At 39.9% G+C, this 15,863-nt stretch overlaps 1 protein-coding gene across 1 annotated transcript; it reads right to left on the bottom strand.

Annotated features, from left to right (window-relative positions):
* Positions 1-3,561: 3,561 nt before the first annotated feature.
* DIO2 (deiodinase, iodothyronine, type II) lies at positions 3,562-15,381 on the bottom strand. The gene is given in 2 exon segments (XM_010085057.1): positions 3,562-4,179; positions 15,160-15,381. Coding segments are annotated over 2 exon segments (840 nt in total).
* Between the last annotated feature and the right edge of the window lie 482 nt (positions 15,382-15,863).

Raw genomic sequence — 15,863 nt, 5'->3', positions numbered from 1 at the left:
ACAGTGACAATAAGAGACAAAAGCAAATCCAGCCTCACAGCAGACTAGACCAATTGTGAAGAACGATGCTAGCAAGTTAGCAAAATTTCTATCTGGACCAAATACAACCCACTGTTACAATAATTTAGGGTATCTATCTGATATACAGCCACTTCTATCATTAACTGAGGACAATGCATGTAGCTTAATTTAAAACCATTTCTATAAAATGTTTTAAATTTGTCCACAAAAAATTTAGGAGCTTGTATTTCTACCAGCCACTTACAAAAGATATTTTTTTCCTCTAAGCCCATTTCTCCTTGAAATACTTCCCTTGCTTTCTGACCACAAATTTTCTGGGGAAATTAAAGGATTTGCAAAATGTATTTCTGTCTTGATAACCAGTGAGGCTGAACTATCTTTAAGTTTTGGGCAGGGTAATGCATTCATGTTGCCAAGAAAGAAATGAAGTTATTGTGTATTTTTTCTTGTGGAAAATCCTTCTGGATTTCCCATTTACAGGAACCAATTTTATAATTCCTTTATACTGTGTGATGAATAGGCATCTATGAATAACAAGACAAAATAATGGAAATTCAAAAGGAACGAGAAAATGGACATAGAAAAATAACTGTAACTTTAGGTTTGCAAAAGGGTACTAACTAACTGCATTACTAGCTCAGACTCTCTCCTCCAAGCTAAAGGTATGTTTCAACAGCTGTGCTAAACATTTGGCTAGCATTTCCTGGATAAACAGTTCAGACTTCAACTGTATGATGGGGAAAAGAAGAGAGAAAGAAAAGACTACTAGTTTAAGTTTTACAAAGGCTATGGTGTTGATATGGATTAATAAAGTTTCAGATGATTGAAGAATAGGATATAATAAGGAAAATATGTTGTGCTGCGTATACCAATACATATTTTCACTTGGACGAGTAACGTCTACGGCTTTACGCACTGGAGTGAAAGGACAGTATAGCAAAACAAGATATTCAGAGACAGACAAAGAATATGGACCTGTATAAGAATGTGATTATTGTTTGGCTTAAGAAACAAACAAAAGGTATGTAAATTTCTATACAGAGTATAAAATCACTGACATTGAAAAGCAGCCGAATTAAATAAGAAAAAAAAATTGGCTTTATTTGTTTTTCTTTGTTCTTAAACATTACGTTTTTTTACTTTAGTATTCCCCACCTCAAGACATATTTAGATCTCAAAACTCAGGATCAGCCTCTCATAGGGTTGATGAGACACCAACAATCGCATTAGACAAGACAAAAATAGTAAGGGCTGAAGCGAATGAGAATTCCAGAAGAAATTATTGCACCTTCCCCTGAAGTATCTGATACAGTCAGAGGTAGGACACTGGTTTAAAAAAAGCACATAGTTTGGCTATGTTAATGTTTCTGTGGTATTAGGTTTAAAAATTTCCATTATATATCCCAGTTAGTCATGAAAATGTTTAACAATCTTCCATGCTGAGCAATGAGTTACACTAACATTAATGAATGGGAGGACAGAATAATTATTAATACTGGACTTAGAGACCACTTACGTGTGCAAGCATATGTATATACATACATAAAAATACATGATATACATATATATGCATACATAAATGCATACCTACATGTATACACACACACAGACAGACTTATGCCTTCTGAGAAGTAGGGCTCACAGAAGGTCTGAAGACCATTCTTTACACCCTTCTGTGATACAGATTACAAAACTGTGTAACTGTGTGTGTATATATATGTTTAACAGTGTGTGCGCGAACATGTGAGAAGGAAGGGAAGCCTGAATCTGAATAGGGGAGAAATCACTCAAGTTACTGTCATTATTTCAGATCTGTGCTTGAAAACATATTTCCAAATGCCTCATACATTGGCTAAGTTGACCAACAGCCAAGCAAGAAGAAATACACAATATTAAAAGGACATTGTGAAAATGAAAATATTTATGTATGTATTTTCTGTTCTTTCCTGCACTAGTATTAATATATCATATTCCTGAGAACTGTCAGGATGAGAAATTAAAAAAACTAATTTGATTTTTGCCATTTAGCCTGTTTATCTGTTTCATGTTTCTGCCAAAGTTGAGAGAAAACTTGGATAATCCACCTCCTTATGGGTTTTCGCTTATCAGCTCTAATGGGTTAGCTCATTGTAAACGTGCTTTTTCATCAGACTTGATTAAATCATTCTAGGTTTAGAAATACCTAAACTTAACGTATACTCTAAGTTGACAGTATCTATTTAAAAAGAATTCATAATTCTCTCAAACCCATTTGGATGAAAATTCTGCCATCTTTTACAGTTACTCACATTAATTCACACTGTTTTCCCTCCCTGTTTCTCTGGGAAGGCTTTTGAGAACACGAGTGAAACAAACAATCACCTCATCTGATAGCAGAACTGCAGCTAATCACTTCTGATGCTGCAAACAACTTATCTTCCAGCCAAACTAACCTAGATATAAACTAGTTGCAGGTATCCAAGCAAAAATCAGCATGGCCACATTTAACAGGATAAATGACAGGATAGGTTTCCATTTCAATGAGGTAAAGTTGTGTATAAGTTCCCCCATCCCCAAAATACATCTGTAAGCTCATTTTCTCAAATAAAAATAAAAGAGAGAAATAAGTTATTTCTAAAAAAGCTCAGAATGAATTTACCCTTAAGCCTACTGCTAGACAAAAAGAGATTGAGAGGGGTAAAGAGACGGAGAAGAGAATATTGACAAATGTGTATTGTCAGCTCTGAGAACCAAGGGTTGGTTGGCATCAGCTGAGTTTTGTCTCGTGAGGCACACTCAAGATGGTTCTCGCTGTTTTGTTAAAATAGTCCAGGGTTTTTAGCTTTCAAATTGCAATGGTCTTATTTGATCACCTTTGTCTTTTGGGTCCAACTCCATAGATTTTAGCATCTTTCTCAGCAGGTACAGTTCTGCATACTGGATACAAACATAGAATTATGTAGTTAATAACTTGTGTAGAAGTGTCCATAAAGAGTACAAATACCAGAATACAATGTTTCATCTTGATCTGAGCAGCCAGTCTGCCTGCATGATGCATTGCATGGTGGTTTCTGTAGCCTCTGAACAATAACATCTCTAGAGAGGACAATTGCCGCACTCCACTGCATTTCTATGCAAAGCAATTGCAACCCCCTGACTTCTCCCAGCTTGCTTGCATTGGCCACAGGAGGTGAAAGAAGGGTTTCTCATTAAATGCACTGCATTGCCTTTCCATGGATTGCCTTCCAAGCAGCAACACTTCTGGTTCACACCAGGGCCAACACTTCATGAGATGGGATGTGGGAGACAGTCTTATCTCACCACTTTTCCTGCTCACCAGCAGCACCTTTCTGCAGAAGCCTCTTCACCTCTTCAGTCCTGGAGCAAGTGCAGGAGCAGGATTTTTTTCATACAACGTTCCTGCAGAGTTAGTTTTCTGTTTTATTTTCTCTTCCTAGTTAATGTTTATTTGACCTTGTTATCAAATGTGTTCTCTTGCAATCATCTGAAAGGCCTTATTCAAACCAGCATATGTTTTCTTTTCTTCCCTTTTACATCACCTTAAAGGGACACATCTGTTGACATAGTTTCTGTAGAGAATGGATTTCATCTTTTGCTAAAGTTTTGTTCCAGCCAAAGCCGAACTTCCTGCAGACTGTAGGAAAAGGGGCCTTTGCCTCCCAGGTAGGCAATTTTTTGTCTCTGCACAATGCATACTCGCTCAAATGAAACCCCGTAGGCCACGTTGGCGTTGTTGTCCATGCAGTCAGCCACCACTTGGCACTGAGGTGGCAAAGAAAAGCGCTCTAGGAGCTGGTGAGCAGCTGCGCATCGGTCTTCCTGGTTCCTGTGTTTCTTAACTTCAAATGAAGAGGGAGAGATTCCAGGGGCAGCCCAGCCATCTGATGGATGAGCCTCATCAATGTAGACCAACAGGAAGTCAGCCACACCAGAGAACTCCTCAACCAGCTTGCTGAAGGCTGGCAGCTGGCTTGTGAATGGTGGTCAGGTAGCTGAACCAAAGTTGACCACCAGTGGCCGCTCGGAGTTGGCAAAATCCAGAAGGTGGCATTTGGTTCCACACTTGCCACCAACACTCTTCCAGCTGCTACTGCTGCCATCACTGCCCTTGGCTATGTGGATTACACTGGAGTTTGGGGCTTCTCCTCCCAGTTTGACCTGATGACAAACAAATTAAAACATAGCAAGTTAGTGTGACTTGCTTGTCCACTATCCTTATGATTACTCTCTTCAAATAAATAGTCACCTGTTCAAAAAGTACACCTAACTATCGACTAGTGGAAATTAACATGTGGATATAGCAAATCATCAACAACAAGAGCTTCAAAAAGTTTACCTAGTCCACCTTCACCCACAGTGCAGGGAAATGTGGCATTCCCAGCAGGTATATTACTTCATTATTGTTGCAGAATTTGACCTGAGATCTGTCTTGTCCTGTCCACTACACATATAGTCCAGTCCACCTTTATGTATTTGCAGAGTCTTATTTGCTTTCAGACACACTACCTCCAATTTCTTCTAACTTTTCTCTGTAAGCCAAATTTTCTACACATGACTTTTTTTCACTGCCATCCTCTGAGTTCTCTGCACTTGGTTCACATCTTCCTTGAAGAACAGTGTTCAAAACTTCAAAAGACTTTTTACTAATTCTCAGAGTAATCAGACAATTGCTTCCTGTATCTCACAGGCTATACCTGTTTATAAGTTCCAACTGTTTGCTTTTTATGAAACATCATGACTGTCTTGGAAAAACCATACACTGTTGACTAGCTGTTACAGCTAGTGAGAAGCTGTAACGTCTAGGTCCCTTTTTCTGTCTTTTTAGTTGCTCCCCATCATGGACTTGCTTACTTCATCAGTCCAGCCTGAATTTGGTGCTTTGCACTTGGCCCCACTGAAGTGCATCCAATATTTCCCGATCTTCACAACATATGCAGTGCCTCATAATTTTCAGAGGTCTGCAGATTTTCATGTATATTGTCTTCCATCCTGCAGTCCAAGAATGAAAATACTAAGGAGTACCAAACAAAAGAGAGATCTCTGCAGACACCCACTCAATATATCATTCTGTTTTGACAGTGGACCATCCAAGACCGCACTCTCCAAAGGGCCTTCTAACCACTTTACAATAATTTCATCAGTGATTGAGTGCCACATTTCCTTCTACTGCAATGTTTCTCTACAAGATGACTGGGGGAAAAGCAGCAGGAAAAAGGGAATATTTGTATGATGGCTGAAGTAGGATGAAGTGAAAATGAACTGTTCTCAGATCTAACCCCAGTTCTAACTCAGACCCGACAGGCAATTGCGGAAAAGTCATTTTGTCTGACCGTTTCTATTTTCCTGCCTATAGAAAAAAGACAGAATATAAGCATCTCACAGAAGGGACTGCCAGAGTAAGGTGGAGCCTGCAGAGGGCTCCAAGATCCTGAGCTGATAACTGCTGTAGAACCACAAAATGTTATTACATAAGACAATTAGCTTTTAATGAGTTCTGCCCCAGGAATTCCTAGGTATCTGCCTTTAACAACAAGCTTTAGTACAACAATGCAATTATCCTGTTGTATTTCCCTGACTTTTTCTATCTCTCTCTGTCTCCTGTCTATTTGATTATGTTCAGAAGTGTTGCTTTGAAGGAAACATACAGGGCCAAATTCTGAAGACTCCCATATTTTATTTATTTCTTTCTGAAGCTACACTCCAATTGAAGTCAACAGCAGTTAATGCTGAATGACAACTGTGTAAAAACTGAATAAATAACTGATTTTTGGTGCACTTCTATTCTACATTACATTATACGGTGTCCTGGCGAGTCACATACAGTAAGAAACTGAGTTAACAGTGGAACACATAACTGATGCAATTGCTGCTGCACACAGATCCAAATGCAAGTGTATTGCAGTATTGGCTTTGAAAGCAAGCAAGGTTTGAAATAGCTCAATTTAGGACCTGTTGTGTGAGTGGGCTGTCCATTGAACTTAGAGAAGGAAAAGACCTGTATCCCTGGCTTTGAGAAGAAAGGACCTCTGTGTAGAGAGGCAGGCTCAGGAACTCAGGCTGCAGCATTTAAAAAGTAGCATGAAACAACTTCCTGCATTTAAGAAGTGCTGCTACAGGCCACCTACACCTTAGCAGGTGGCAGGTACTCTTCTGTTCAGCGGTTGAACATCTTGTTTCTCTCTGCCATTCTGTACAGTAAGGTAGGCAAAGCAAGAGTGAGTAAGGAAAAGGGCCAGACTTGAGCAAAGAAATACACATGTCAAGATCATGTGGCAGCCATATAATCATCCTGAGGGCTGTATTCAATCCATAAGCCAGCTAGACAACTCAGCATTTTGTGATAAGTTGGCAACTACCAAAAAAGGGCACATCTCAAGAAACACATCATCCGCATAAACACTAGATCCCTCTATACCTAGGAAGCTTAAGCGTTCCTGTACTGCCAAGCAAATGGTTTTTCAGAGCTAGCTTGCCCAAAATGTGCCTTTTGGGCAAAGCCTGACATGCAAGTATTTGTGCTGCACCCACTCCCTAGATGAACAATGGACGTCAGTATTTAGGAGTGTGCACTCATCCAGTCAAAGAAAAGAAGTAATAACGTGATTTATCTCATAAATCACAATTAAGCAACATACTTTGAATTTCTGATATTTGCTGGAACTCTTCAGAGGACAAGGAAAATAAAGGTGAAAAGGACAGAAGCAACTAAAACTCAGCAACGAACAGAGCTGCTCAGGAGACAAAAAATACCTGAGCAGCTTTTTCCTCTCACTCTTCTGTTTTCATTTTAACAAAACTATTATGACTGAAAAGTCTCTAACCAGCACTCTTGAACTGGGAAGCCACAGTCTGCTTCTTGATCATATTTAAGCAGAAAGAGAGGCTACATGTGGTAAGCTACTCATTACCTGCTCTTCACTCCCGTCTACCAAACACCTCTTTTCCTGAGCAAGTTTGCAAACCCTGAAGGAACAAACTAACAAAAAAACTCCCATCGAACACCAACATGGGAATGCCCTTCAGGTACAACTGAACATTGATACCAAGAGTGGCAATGTATTTCACCGTTCTTCAACAATGCAAGTTTGCATTCTGTCTCTCATACTCCTTATTGACCAAAAGGTAGATGGGTTTAGGAAATAAAGTACAAATATGCCCCACACTATCTTAACGGCAGTTTCTCTTCGTTTCCCACAGCTATGAAGTAAGTCTCATGGCCGCAGGTTACCTATCATTTTAATTTTTGTTTCTAGGAGTGCTTGTGTTGGGTTTTTTCCCCTTAATGAGAAATCCTTGCCAAGCAGGCATTCACAAGGCATTTTCTGCTCTTGTAGAGGAGTAATTAGGTCGGTGCCTTGTTCCATGTCAGTGTCAGGCACTCCAAAAAGCAGCCCTGCCCAGTCGTTGATGCTTAAACACAAGCAGCAGCATCTCCACTAATTGGGCTTGATGAAGCGCTGACGTTCGTAAAGGGGCTCTTTATTTCACCAGGCTGGGGAAGCGATTGACACAGGATGACAATATCATCCTTGCTGATCATCTGCATTATAGGCCTTGGCTGTCTTCTTTGTCGTTATTTATTGAAAGAAAAAAATAGCTCTTGGAAAAGAAAATCAACGCAATGAGAAAACAAACAAAAAACCCCATGTATTCAGCCAAACCGCTTTTGAAATCCTACACAAAGGCAGGCAAAATATAAATTCTGAGAAACAAAGTAGCAGAATTCCCCTCACACGCAATCCAGCGTTTCTATAATCACATACTTACGTGCGTGAATATTTGGGCATTCAGCACCAGCCTTCTGGATGAGGTGGAAACTGGGCAGTGTACAGGCACCCCCTCCCGCACAGCCTGCATGGGACACGCAAGGTAAGCCAACCAAATCTGAAAGCCAGCCCGGCCATCAGCAAGAGCAAGCACCAGCCCAATACTGAAGCAGTGACTTGCATCATTCGTGTGAATTTTCTGTTTGCTTGGCAGCCTTGGTTCTGCATCTCCTACTCCAAGTCTGCACGCAGAGTGAAAAGGGAACAAGGTTGCTGATGCTTTAGCATGCAGACTGCAAAATGAAGGAGATTTAGGAGCAGGAAAGAAAGCCTTATTCATAAACTACAGGCTAGAAATAGCACATAGTGCTGACTTTGTTGTACCTTCTCCGTGAGGACTAGGAAAAGCCCCACAGACAAAACATCGCCTCCCCATTTACCTTTTCTTTTTTTTTTTAATTTTGCTTTTATCAGTTTTAGCATAACCGTTCTGGGATCCCATGCACTGGAGTATGGCTTTCATTCCCTGCATGAGGGATTTTCAAACAGTTTGGCAGACTCATCAGACTGTGTCAACCTCCTAAAGAAAATAGGTGTTGCCAGACAATTAGCAGTCTGTGATACTAGCCATTCAAATATGGACATGTGGTGTTAGGGACGGGAGTCCAGCAACGGGTAATGAACTGAATCCCTGCAGCTTTTTGCTCCTTTTCAAATTTTCTGCTTTCATTTGATTTAATCCCATTCAGCTAAATATAACCTCTGAACAGCCTGATATTTCTCAGTGCTTCATCCAAATTATAATCAGACTCTGGCTGGAGAATTACACAAATTATTATTTTTGCTTTCTTTATTGACATGACCCAGAGTTGTGCAGTGGATAAAAATTACAGAAGGTCCCTGTCTGGAGTAGTGTACAGGAGTGGGAGATCTTCTTTTGTCATGGGGAGGTGGCAGCTTGCTTTAAGAGACTCGATTACTTGAATTTGAGAGCAGAGACTGGAATTGACTCAAGTTCTCCCAGAGTCTAGAGTCTTTATTTAGGATCAGGTGTGTGAAGCTGAGGGAGGGAAGTGGGAGACAAATTAAAAGGGCTCAGTCCAGATAAAAATAACTAGTCAAATGCTGGTCTCTTTATTTAAAAACTGCCAGTCCCACAAATGAGCAGGCATGGCAGAAGAAAAACATAAAGGAGCCTTTTGCCATGCACTCTTATAAAATAAAATGGATAATTTTAGCTCTTCTGATCGGGAAGCCTACAGCAAGCTTCTTAAGGGCTTACATTTCCCTCAAGATGGGAGCATGGCCTACAACATCGTGGCCTCTGGGCCACTGGCTGCCCTTGTGGACTCTACCTACAGGTGACAGAGGCCTTCACCAGTCTTTGTTAGTCAAATGGAGGACATTTGAAGTTAATTTGGATGATTGTTTTTTTTTAACTCAGCTTTAGCTCTGTATTAATAAAAGTGGTGGTTTTGTCGGAGAGGCAGAGCTGGGACATAGGGACCAGGTACAATCCTTTTGCTGGGCGGTACCCATTAGCTAATTTTCTGTGTCTACCACAGCCGACAGGGGTTTTCACTACGGTTTGACAAAAAGGCAAGCAGTCCTTTCAGTCAGTTTTTCGCACATAAGGGTGAAAACGGAAGACTGCAAAGAGGTGGTGTGGAAGTGAAGTTAGATCCATAAAATGACACAGGTAGGATAAGACCTCATGTGGGATAGGCGTTGTCGTATTCCTTTTCCCACCCTTTGTCTTTCTTGAGTGTTTGAACCGTAAGCTCCACGGAACAAACTGTCTGCTCCTCTTGTTTAGAACACTGCCTAGTACAATGGGTCCCTGGTCTAGGTTGGTCCTCAGACACTACCATAACAAACATGATTATATATTAATAATAATGACAATGTTTTAATAATAATGACAATGACAAGCCCAAATCCTTTTGAATTTATGTTCCCAGCATTGCAGGAAAGGTTTTAATTGTGGTGTTGTTTTGTTTTTCTCACTTCTTTCACGATTGTTTTCATTTGAAAATGTCAATGAAAACAATTCTGCTGAGGCTGAACTTTGTAAAAGCAATAAAGTAATTTTAATACCACACAATGTCTAGTTCTAAACCCTGAAACTATACAACATGCTCTCTTTCACAAATTCCCTTTATCACTGTCAAATGCAGAGCGATACACTTCCTTAACTTGCCGGACAAAATAAATACAAGTAATAAGTATAGAGGTTATGTCTTTGTTCCAACTTTTAAAATACTTCCACAGAAGGCAAAGAGTTACTGGACAGCCAAAGAGCAGGTAAAGGATCATGCTGTTATATTACTTTCACATATAGCTTTGTGATAATATTGTGCAGCATGCACTTAACATGGCTGTTTTTAGGCTGTCCTGCTTTGCATACTGATTTTTTTTAGGAATAAATGATTTACCTATAAGGCATGCAGAAGCAGCCAAAGGTAATTTAACTGTGCCTCCCTGAAATCTCAGGAAAATCCCACTGGGTGTTTACTGAGCAGTCTACTTGCTGCTACATCCAGAGCTGGGCCAACACTGTGAAGCTGGGATCCTGTGCCAACCATTCCCTCCGTGCTGGGTCTGTCATGCCAGAGCTTGCTGCTGGCCCACTGTAAAGACAGTAAAAAGCTGTACAACTACATACACACACCCATTACCATCCATCACTTAAGATACCAGCATCGTTCTGAGGGCTGTAACGTACATTTACACACGTGTGTATATGCACAGTGCACGTTACTCCCATAGGTGCACCACAGCATTCCTAAGCATGTGGCTGCTTCAGGAAGATGCTGTTAAGGTCTTCACTCAAACTACCCTGCACTGAGGTGGAGAAGAGGGAGGATTTCCTCTAGGATAACCTTACAGCTCTTATACTGGAGACAAGGAATGGTAGCTCTGCATTGCTCGCATCTGGCCCTGGAAAAGCTCCCAACAGGAAGCCTCACCACTGGGCAATGCTAACAGGTGCTCATTTTGTACTCATTCTAAAAGCATTTTGAGATAACACTTTCTCACCTTTGGAATCCTAGAAAGTGCATTCATCACAGTACTAAATAAAGCATAGAACTCAGCAGGTAAAATCTTTTAAAAGTTAAAAAAAAAGGTTTTTTTCAAATCTTTTCCAGCTTTTTCTCTGTATTTCTGTTAAGATATGTGACACATTCAGTATACATGCTGTGGGCTAAAACGAATGCCTCACTAGCATTTGCACGGTTAGCCTATATAAATCACGCAGAAGGCACACTAACACACCACCAAAAATCTCTTTTCTTTCTCGTCAGTAGATGTGGCTGCATTCATATCTATACATACACACATATATATGTGTACACATAAACAGAAAAATGACAGTGGACTGAATCCTGAAAGAGCAGATTATGTATACCTGTGCATGTGTATTTTTACATTTATACCCATATACGTATATGTATGTACATATCTAGAGACACATACACACACGTATATATATCTGGGTACATACAAACACATATAAAAGCGTAAATACCTACACACACATACATACATACATGATTTGCTCTTCAGGAGTCAATCCACTCATTTCTGTAGATAAACAGAGCACAACAAAAAATCAGAAATATAACATTTAAATAATAGTTGCACTCTTTTAATATAAATTTAATGTAACTTGACTACTAACTCCATTAATCTCTGTTATGACAATTAATCTGGTCCTAAAGACTCCCTTGTAATTTAAGACATGCTTGCCTCTCACAAAAGGAGGAGGATGTTCTACAAATCACAAAGCTGGTGCAGTGTAGACAATACTGAGTGTGACAGTGAACTCAGAGCTAAGGAAATAAAAATAAATGTATTAATAATTGATAAAATTTACATAAGAAAACAAAAATAAACAAAAGATTAATCATTTTTATTCCAGTGGGACTATAAAATACGGAGAAAACAAGTCATACAGAATGTTCCAATAAAAAAGAATACTGAATATACTCGGTGTACAATACAAAAAACTTTGCATTGCTTCCCCACTGAGGATGTTAAAACCTTCACCTGTTGCTAGGTAGTCTTGCCTATGAAATAACTGCCCTAAACAAAAAGTCATGTGCAATACTACTTAACAACAACAAAAAGCAGAACAAAAGCAAGCTGACATCTGGGTAACATATTCAAAAGCTTTTCTAGAAGAAAAAAGGCATCAGAATAGCTATGTTCACATATACTCTACCTGTTCCATGATCATCTCTGGTACACACTAGTCTTGAAACAGAATCACTCAGTTCTGGTACAGTTTGGGTGCTTTCAAGGCAGAGTTCATTTCTTGTAATAAATTTACTTTAATCTGGAATCTAGTATCTACCCACAGAGTTCTTCTGGAATGGCTTCCAGTAAATTTTTATGTGAATAGAAATTTTACATAAAGTACTTTAGTGAAAATGCTATGAAATGTACTCAGGAAGAGTTTTGTGTAAGTGACACAAAACAGTAAAATCAAGCATATTTACTGTTTTAATCCAGTCTTCTGCTAACTGGCAAGCCAGCTTTGGTTTATCTCAGACATCTGCAATTCTGCTATTCTAGATAAAAAAAAAGGTGATTATCTCATAAATACTCCTCAATGGAATGAGCTTAATCACCTGTTTAAGTACTTTGCTAATACCTGGCTTCAGCTAGCAAATTGGAGCACTAAGCAATAACGGGTATGATAACTGCATTTTGCCATGATGTTCAGTACCTGATTCTATCGTATTTTCATTTCCTACGCTCATTAATTGGCTAAGATTAAGATATCACAACTGGGCAGTTCTATTCAGGATTTAGAAAAAGACAATTTAAGAGAAAAAAATATGCTTTGTGGGACAGTCTTTAATATATTTCACTACTTTGCCATGCTTTTTTAAACATGCCAAAAAACAGTGTATATTTGAAATTTTTTCAACTCTACCAGTATAGCTTCCCAGATGAACCTTTTTTTTTCTTTTGCTTCCTTACAGAAACAGCAGAAGATTCCCCTCTATTGTGGAAGCCATGACTAATCGTCTCTTAATATTGCTCCCAGTTTATTGTGTCTCCTCTATAATTTGATTTCTACACTTATCTACCTTTCTGTGACAATCAAGGGTTTCCAGTTATGTCTGTCCTTATGGTCCATAATTGTATTAGGGAGAACAGAGTCTTTCCATGAATTGTTGGTCAATTAGTTTCATCTTAATGATAGCTGGCATGAATGGATTTTTTCCCCTTTTTGGAACAAGGTGATAAAATTTGGTTATGTTTGCATGCATTTTTCTAATGAGTTAACTGAGGCCTATAATTCATTCTAGGGATCTTAAAGCCTGATTGGACAGAACAACCTAGGTCATTTAATGGTGATAAGGGAGAATTTTTAATTATCAAAGTTCCGGGTATTATTTCATTACCAAAACCACCACAGAGTCATCCTCCCTGTAGCTTCTACAGTTGACACCAACAGGAAAAGGCAAAGTATGACTTTTGAAAACACAGAAAGGCATGTGACCCTGAAAGAAGGCAGATTCAGATTAGATGTTAGGAGGAAATTTTTTACTGTGAGGGCAGTGAGACACTGGAACAGGTTGCCCAGAGAAGTTGTAGATGCCCCATCCCTGGAGGTGTTCAAGGCCAGGCTGGATGAGGCTTTGAGCAACCTGGTCTAGTGGAAGGTGTCCCGGCCCATGGCAGGGGGCTGTGACTGGATGATCTTTAAGGTGCCTTCCAACCCAAACCATTCTATGATTCTATGACTTATGCAAAATGAGACTTAAAATATTTCATTGATACAAAGTTCCTTACAGCTCCACACCTTCCCCAGATCCTGGGCCACATACAGGTTGCAAATGTAGGAACTGGAAACTTGACTGTTTCAGAGCCATGCTACCAACTTTCACTGGAGCCTTGACCACATTGTGTGTTAACTGTCCTGACTTGCCTTGTCTGTAAAATTAGAACAATTGTGTTCCCCAGCCTATTCAACAAGGCCTCTCTAAAATTTACTTCCTTAATGTCTGTGAATAGACTAAAAGCAGAAACTAGAAGGGCTAGGAGAATAGTGATCTTCATCCAGCATTACTTTATTCGGGTATCCAGCTGTCTGATTCCTAGGGTAGCAGTAAGAGGCTGACCCATTTGGCAAGAGCTAACACTATTTATATTTGTCTTACATTGAAAATTAACGTCCCCATGGCTTGGGTTTCAGGCTAAGCAGCTTGTATTCCATATCACAAAGCCAGCAAACACCACCACCACCAGCTCTTCACATGTCTAGGTAAGAGCAAATACAAAAGCAGTTGTGATGGAGTGAAAGGAGGCTGGGAGGAAGGTGATACAAAAAGAAATATTTCAGGAGATACAGAGCTATAATTTGGGTAGGACCCCTATGATCTCACGACATCACATGGGGTATGTTAAATTAGATGGTCTAAATAAGACAACACATTAACAGACTAAGCACTGTTTTGGAAGCCACAGAGCTCTGAATCCAGTTCTTCTACTTACTAACTGGGTGGCCTGTGCATGTTTTTGGGTCCACCTTTTCAATCTATAAAAGGGAACTATAACTACCCCATGAGACCTGGGCAGTGCCACTGAGTAATGTTTGTACAAAACTTAAAATGAAAACAAAAAGTTAATGTTGCATAACTGCTATTGGCTTTATTAACTTAAATCACCAGCCTGCTGTCCCTCAGCTAGTCAAGTTCATTTTTAATCTCTGACATGTCCCGCTGTCACTGCTTTCATGAAGAAAAAAGGGTCACTGTTTCACTCCGTGCACAGCTTTACTATAACCTGGATGCTTCCTCCAATATAAAAATTAACATATGAGTAACTGAAAATGCCAGTGTAATGACAAAGGTTCATTGATATCTTTTACTCTAATTAAAACCATTCTATCTATGTTGCATAGGTGACATCTATAGATGCAGAAATCTATCTGGACATGCAGTCTTTGTATGATCTCTGAGGATTTCATATGGCAAACAATTAAACAACAGCTGTGAAAACATCTAGATCATTTTACAATTACTCTTATACGAAGATCTTGAGATATTTTATAAACATGAAGAGTATTATTCATAGTGGTGGGGAAACTGAGGCACAGCTAAACTAAGTGACATGGCCATGGCTGCCCAGAGAGCTAGTGGCAGAGCAAAGACAGCAGCTCCTGAATCTCATGAACCCCTAGCCCCAACTTAAAAGTACTGCTTCTTTCGGCTTATACCTCTTCCACCAAACTTAACATCAAACAGGACATAGTCTGCACCGCACCGAGTCATTGCCTTCCCTTCTCCGTTGACAAGAAAGATGCTCATCACAGCTTCCCCACCCCAACCTGTCGGTCCCCACCCCGTGTACCCACCTGCTTGTAGGCGTCCAGGAGGAAGCTGTTCCAGACGCAGCGCAGCCCCTCCGAGGTCAGCATCCTCCGCCACTCACCGCGCCCAGACTTAGACCGGCTCAGAAATAGCACCATGTGCTTCAGGAGGATCACAGAGTCATACAGCGCAAGGAAGAGGCAGTTGGAGAAAAAGACCGGCAAGATCTGAAGCGTGATCAGCAAATCCACACTTAGCAGACCCATCTTCCTTGCTGCTTCTCTTCAACCAGATGCTTTCAGCTCCCTTGTTTGCCCCGTACTCTCATTTAAAAAAGTAGAGTAAAAAGCATTTCAAAAGCCTCATTACCCTTCTCTCTGCCTCTCTCTTTAAAATGAGCAGAGATAGTTAAATATGAGCAGGCTGGTTAAAACCATAACTGCATGATAATCATTCAGCTCGGAGCTGCTTATTTTTCAGAAACTAAGATGTTAACAAAAATTCTTCCCTTAACCAGGAGACCTGATTTTGCTGAAGAGAGAGGCAGCTGTGTTTCCAGTTCCCTGCAGTTACAAAATTTAAGCTGAGATTGTTAATTGTTAACTTTCCTGCACTATCCCATTGTTTCTCAGCTATTTAAGCACTGAACAGACCTCTCATTTCTGTGTCAGCAAAGCTAGCTACCAGGTGCAACAATACTTTTTTTAAAAAAGGTTTATGTACATAAACTTTCTGTTCCTTCCTCCCT

The sequence above is a fragment of the Pterocles gutturalis genome, unplaced genomic scaffold (assembly GCF_000699245.1).
Source record: "Pterocles gutturalis isolate BGI_N339 unplaced genomic scaffold, ASM69924v1 Scaffold30130, whole genome shotgun sequence".
Taxonomy (NCBI): Eukaryota; Metazoa; Chordata; class Aves; order Pterocliformes; family Pteroclidae; genus Pterocles; species Pterocles gutturalis.
Note: the sequence above shows the minus strand (reverse complement) of the source record. Positions and strands in the feature narration are given on the sequence as shown.